The following is a 6747-nucleotide window of genomic DNA, read 5'->3' as shown; positions in this document are numbered from 1 at the left end:
GAGCGGAGAGCTGCGCTATAGAGTTTCCCCAAGAGGCCTTTTTTTTTTTTTTTTTTAATATAGGGTCTCATTATGTAGCTGTAGCTGGCACATGCACTTAACTGCCAAGCCATCTCTCCAACCCCTCTTTTCCTAACTTTTCGTGAACATGTTTCCCTAGAAGTTTTCTAATCATTTTTTAATATCTTAAAGGAAATATGGCTACAAAGGGCTTTTTTTTTTTTTTTTTAATATAGGGTCTCATTATGTAGCTGTAGCTGGCACATGCACTTAACTGCCAAGCCATCTCTCCAACCCCTCTTTTCCTAACTTTTCGTGAACATGTTTCCCTAGAAGTTTTCTAATCATTTTTTAATATCTTAAAGGAAATAGGGCTGAGAAGCTGGGTGTGGTGGTACTCACTTTTAATCCCAGCACTCAGGAGGCAGAGGCAGGCTGATCTCTGTGAGTTTGAGGGCAGCTTGGTCTACATAGCAGATTCCGGGCCATCTAGGGTACAGGGAGACCCTGTCTCAAAAAGACAAAAAACAAGCACCTCCTGTCCTCCAGGAGGTCTCTCCATTTTTCTTTCAGTGACAGAACTTTCTCCCTCCCACACCCTACAATGTTTCGTTGGACATGTGGTGTTTCACTGTAGTACCACTGTGGTTGCCCAGACCACATTTTCCAGCCTCCTTTGCAAGTGAGTGTGGAGAGAAAAGTAAGCTCAGGCCCATGCAAAATGAGAAGGGATGATGTCTGTGATTTGGATCTCACAGCCTTGGCGTATACTAGGAATGCCTTTTTTACCTCTCTTTACTGGGCATGGTACCAACTGGTACAGGAGCCTTGGTCCACAGGCAAGAGCCCATTTCTGAGCATAACAAGGCTGATCCAGGCCAAAAAGCCCTTTCTGCCATCCTCAAGTGTCTGCCCATCTTTAGCTATTACAAGACAGAAAGACTTTCTACTGTGTTTAAGCCATTCTTTCCTGGGTATTATTGTTTACTTGTTATTGTGGGTGTGTATGATGTTTGTTGGGGTGCACATGCTATGGTGTGTGAGAGGACAAAGGACAGATTTGTGGAGTTGGTTCTCTCCACGTGGGTTTCAGAGATCAAACTCAGGTTGTCAGGCTTGGCAGCCAGTGCTCTTACCTGCTGAGCCATCTTGCAAAATCCCTTTACTCAATCTTTTTTGTTAGAGCAGCTTAGTAACTATTTACTGATTAACAATCAACATAGAAAAATGTTGCTTATGACTAATGTTTTCAGTTTAATTTTGCCCAACTTTCTAATTATGAAAAATTTCAAGTATGTAGAAATTTTAAAGGCTAGAATAATAAGCACCAATGTGCCTCTCCACTTAATTAAATACTTGTTAATATTTTCCCTTATTGCTTTAGAGGTATGTGTATGCTTTGGAATAGCAAAACTCATTGATAAACACATCTGTATAACCACTGAATGTTTTTTAACTGAAAAAAAATACAGAGCCATTTGGAGTTTTTTCTTCAGTCTTTTTATATAGTAAGTAGAATTTAATGATCAGGTATTGAAAGGAAAACATTCCTGTGAACACAATAACCTCTCATTACCCAACCTTATACCAGACACACTTTATATGTTTCCAGAGCAAATCCTGAGAGCCCTTGAGTCTGTGCTAACGTTCCTCATGTTTTATAGAGGAAATGGAGATGTAGGGAGGTCAGCAAGCTCTGTCTGTGTATCTCTCCCACCTCAAGCCTTCAGAATCCTTTCCATATTTATTGTCAACTCTGAGACTACAATGGATGACAACCCTACTCTGAGTTAGTAGAAACCAAATACTGTTAAATATTTATCTCTGGGGGCTGGAGAAATAGCTCAGTGGTTAAGGACTGTGCTTCAGAGGACCCAGGTTTGGTTCCCAGCACTCATATGGTAGCTAACAACTGTTCATAACTCCAGATCTGATGCTCTCTTCTGACCTCTGTGGGCCTCGTACGACACAGATGCACCTACGTACACACAGGCAATACATTCATACACATAAAATATTAAAAAAATAAATGTCTTTTATTATTTAAAATTATATGTATATGTGTATGTTTGTGTATATGCGCACATGAATGCAGGTGCCCCAGAGTCCAGAAGAGGGAATCAGATCCCCTAGAGCTAATATAACAGGCAACTTTGAACCACCCACATGAGTGCTAAGAACTGAACTCAGGACTGCAAAGGCAGTATAGTCTATTAACTGCTAAGCATCTCTCCAGCCCCAGGAATCAAATACTTTTAACTTTATCTCTTATAAATGATTATCAAAGGAAATGTGTTTTGCCTGCATCTATGTAACTGCACCCATGTGATGCAGTCAGTGCTCATAGAGAACAGAAGAAGGTGTTCTATCCTTTGGAACTTCTGGATGGTTGTGAGTTACCATGTGTTGCTGGAAACTGAACCCAGGTCCTCTGCAAGAGCCATCAGTGCTCTTAACTGCTGAGCCATCTCTCCAGTTCCTCTATGGCATAGTTTTGAGGATGTCGTATAAATAGAATACAGTCTGCAGCCTTCTGAGACTGGCTTTTTTCATTCAGTATGACACCTGTGAGATTAATCCAATTATTGTTCCTATCCCTAGCCATTTCTTATAATGCACTAGTGGGACCAGCCACTCCAGTTGTGGATCCTGCCTCTGAAGAATCAGGGACTGATTTAATATTTTATTTATTTATTGTCTTTTTGAGACAGGGTCTCCCTGTAGCCCCAGCTGGCCTGGAACTCACTATGTAGACCAGGCTGGCCTTGAACTCACAGAGACCACCTATCTCTGCCTCCTGAGTACTGGAATTAAAGGTGTGTACTACCACACCACAGCTCTTAAACTTTTTTAAACTAATTTTTTATTTTATTTTATATGCATAAGTGTATTGCCTGCATGTATGTAAGTGTACCCATGTCGTGCAATGCCCACAGAGGTCAGAAAAGGGGGCAAGATCCTCTGGAACTGTAGTTATAGGTGGTTGTTAGCCACTGTGTAGATGCTGGGAACCAAAACAGGTGCCTCTGCAAGAGCAGCCAGTGCTCTTAACCACTGAGTCACCCTTCCAGCCCCATATTAATTAAACTTCATAATCATACAGCAAGGAAAAAATATGTTTGAAATCTTTTAGAGGTACAGTGTTAAATATTTGTCATCTAATATTTCAGATTTATAACTGATGGCTGTTATTAATGCTTATCTAAAAGTGAATTACTATGAATTTTAGTATCCAATTTTTATTAAGGAAATTCCTGTTACAATGAAAGTTGGCCTCTGTTATCTGGTAAATAATAAAGGATTACAAATTTCACCTTTGGCTTTGTTGCCACTGAGAAAGAACAGATCCAGGGCAAGGCCCCTGATAGCCAGGCTGGAGGAAGCTCAAGCTAGCAACAATGTTCAGCCCTGTCTGAAGCAAAAAGACTACATCCTCACTGACCAGGGCCCTGTGCTGGGTAATGGCCATTCCCAAATATGGTACATATCTTAAAGAAAATTTCAGGCCCCAGTATGTATATTAAGTTCAGCACATTGGGTGAGCAGGAATTTAAAAGGGCAAGGATCAAGGATGAAAGATCGGACACTTACAATTGATGAATACAAGGGTGTCAATGGAAAATGGGAGCAGCACAGAACTAATTGCAACTTGGACCCACGGAGTGGCCTTTGCTGAAGAAGGACCCATCAAACTTTCCTTTCCTTAAACCTGTGCATAGACTCCAATAATTAGGCTAAGAAGAAAACAAAAACAAACTGCCCTGGCACTGCTGAGCCCCTCCTTTCCATCCCACACCTGAGGGACTCCATCTTCATATACAATGTGACAGACAAGTTACATCCCACTCTGGCCCTCAAATCTAATCTAATGGAGCTGTTTGTTTACTTTCTGTATTTACCACAAAAATACTTTTATATTTTTGTACACTACAGTTCAACAAACCTGTAGTTAAGCTTGTATAAGACCACCCTAGGTACCTGATACCTATGTTTTTCTAAGAGTTTCATAATTTTAGCTTTTTTAAAAATATATTTTATTAGGCCAGGCGTGGTGGTACACACCTTTGATCCCAGCACTTGGGAGGCAGAAGCAGGCAGATTTCTGTGAGTTCAAGGCCAGCGTGGTCTACATAGTGAGTTCCAGGCCAGCTGAGTTACAGGGAGACCTTGTCTCAAAAAGACCAAAAAAAGCCAGGGGTGGTGGTGCACGTTATATTATTTTATGTGCATGAGTGTATTGCCTGCATGAATGTAAATATGCCCATGTTGTACAATGCCTGTGGAGCTCAGAGGAAGGCATCAGATAACCTGGAACTGGACTTACAGATCATTGTTAGCTGCCATGTGGGTGCTGGGAGCCAAACCCAAGTCCTCTGTGAGAACAGACAGTCCTCTTAGCCTCTGAGCCATCTCTCCAGTCCCCATTGCATGAGTGTATTGCCTGCATGAATGTAAATATGCCCATGTTGTACAATGCCTGTGGAGCTCAGAGGAAGGCATCAGATAACCTGGAACTGGACTTACAGATCATTGTTAGCTGCCATGTGGGTGCTGGGAGCCAAACCCAAGTCCTCTGTGAGAACAGACAGTCCTCTTAGCCTCTGAGCCATCTCTCCAGTCCCCATAATTTTAGTTTTTGCACTTAGGAAAATCTAATCTTAGTTTTCAACAAACATATAAACAAATCTTGGATAAATAAAGTCTTTGTAATTGGGAAAAAGGCAACAACTTATAATTTTATCTTTATCTTATTCAGCTTTATGTACCCAGGTGATAATATCCCAGTATATGTTCATAGTGTTAAATAAGCTCTTGTAGTAAAATCACCTTGAATTCTCCTCCCTGAGCTCCTTCTGTAACTTAATCTAAATTGTTTTGTCCTAAGTTTACTTAGCAGAGATATGTCCTTCATCTTGATCTGTACCTAAGGCATTGGCAGCCCTTAGTGAATATTTATTTGCAAAACACCCACAAACTATGGGTCTGATGAATGAGCTAGATCAAACTGCTGAGCAATAATCCTGTGAGGAGATGCAGTTTGTAGCAGGACAAGGAAAGGGATCTGCTTGGACCCCAAAGAAACTCCAATCATTCATTCAAAATAAACCTAGTCTGAATTTTCCAGGACAGGCCTCTAAGACATGAGACAAGGCAGCCACCAAAGCACATTTTCTACTGTTTAGATAGCAACTAACACCATTGCTGGATAGCTTTAGTTGTCAACTTGACACACCTGGGTAGAGGGACTCACAATTGAGGAACTGCCTCCACTGGGCTGGCCTGTGGCCATGTCTGTGGGGTGTTTTCTTGATTGTTGAGTGATATGGCAGGGCCCAGCCCACTGTGGTGGTCCTGTGTTTTATAAGGTTGAGCACTGGGGCTGGAGAGATGGCTCAGCGGTCAAGAACACTGGCTGTTCTTGCAGAAGACCCGGGTTTGAATCCTAGCACCCACATGGCAGCTAACAACTGTCCGTAACTCCAGTTCCAGGGGATCCGCCAGCCTCTCTCTCTGTCCTCTGCGGGCATTGCACAACACGGGTGCACTTACCTACATGCAGGCAATACACACATACACATAAAAATAATAAAATATTTTTTTAAAAAAGAAAAGTTGAGCACAGGCCAGGGGAGCATGCCAATAAGCAGCATTCCTCCAGGTTCCTGCCAAGTTCCTGTCTTGGCTTCCCTTGATGATGTACTATGAGCTGCAACCTAAATAGGCCCTTTCTTCCCCAAGTTGGTTTTGGTCAGTGTTTTTATCAGAGCAATCAAAAGTAACTAAGACACACCAACAACGAAAATGTACTCATATTCACTCTACCTTGCTTTGTTCCCCAAGTACGACTGTAACTCATTTCTGGCCTCAAAGAGGTACACATCCCACTTGCCAGTGAGAATGACAAGCCAAGAACAGAGAGTTTGCAAGACAGGTAGAAGTGAGGAGCAGGACTAGTCCTTAAAGGTGAGCAGGCTCTTTCTTGCTGGTGCTGAGGATGAAACCCAGGGTCTTGAGCATGCTAGGCAGGTGCTCTAGCACCAAGCCATATCCCCAGCACCAATAGTGAGCAGGATTTTGAAGAGAAGTAAGAGAAGTTTCAGGCAGAGAAGCCGTGTTGGTGAGAGAAGAGGCACAGGAGACACACTTATCTCCTGATTAACAATCTCTGTGTTTCAGAGGAAAGCCAGCCGCCTTCTGAAAGGTGAAGACAGAAACAAAGTGAACACCAGGACCGTCAGCCTGGACACAAACGCATCCCAACCAGCAGAAGCCCAGGCCCTGCCCGTGGAGGGTCTCCTCTCTACCTCCAGAGAATGTTGGACCAAGGAGGGGCAGCCAGCACAGTGCAGCAGTTTCTCCGGGTTTAGCAGCAGTGACAGCGTCCTCCGGGAACTGGATGATGGACAGTTTGACCAGGAAGATGGTGTGACGCAGGTCACTTGCATGTGAGCTGGCGGGTGAAGCAACAGAAGGTTTTGTAAATAGTTATTAAAATGGCTGCCAACTGACTTTATTATTTTTATCTGCATTTATGTAATTTTTTCAAAAATTTTCCAGACCCCATCTTTACTCTATGTAAACTTTGGCTCAACCTCCCAGATAAGGAAGAATAACCAGCATTATTTATCAATTCAGAATCATGTTTCCATTTCTCTCAACTAAAACATCTGGCTAAACAGATGTCCTACTTGGTCATTAAGTGATAGCCTACTTCAGTTTCTCATGAATAGATAGAATAAATGTTCT

At 42.4% G+C, this 6747-nt stretch overlaps 1 protein-coding gene across 3 annotated transcripts in view; it reads left to right on the top strand.

The window, feature by feature from the left end:
- The window catches only part of Rftn2 (raftlin family member 2), a 75493-nt gene extending 68984 nt beyond the window's left edge, over positions 1-6509 (top strand). For all 3 annotated transcript variants that reach the window (XM_008848300.3, XM_029553624.1, XM_029553623.1), the window contains one exon: positions 6178-6509. In XM_008848300.3, the coding sequence (XP_008846522.1) occupies positions 6178-6450 (273 nt within the window). In that variant the 3' untranslated portion in view covers positions 6451-6509. The remainder of the gene's footprint in view (positions 1-6177) is intronic.
- Positions 6510-6747: the final 238 nt, after the last annotated feature.

Source organism: Nannospalax galili, unplaced genomic scaffold (assembly GCF_000622305.1).
Source record: "Nannospalax galili isolate Female #2095 unplaced genomic scaffold, S.galili_v1.0 scaffold1024, whole genome shotgun sequence".
NCBI classification, from domain to species: Eukaryota; Metazoa; Chordata; class Mammalia; order Rodentia; family Spalacidae; genus Nannospalax; species Nannospalax galili.
The sequence above is the reverse complement of the archived record's forward strand: the minus strand, read 5'-3'. Positions and strand labels throughout refer to the sequence as shown.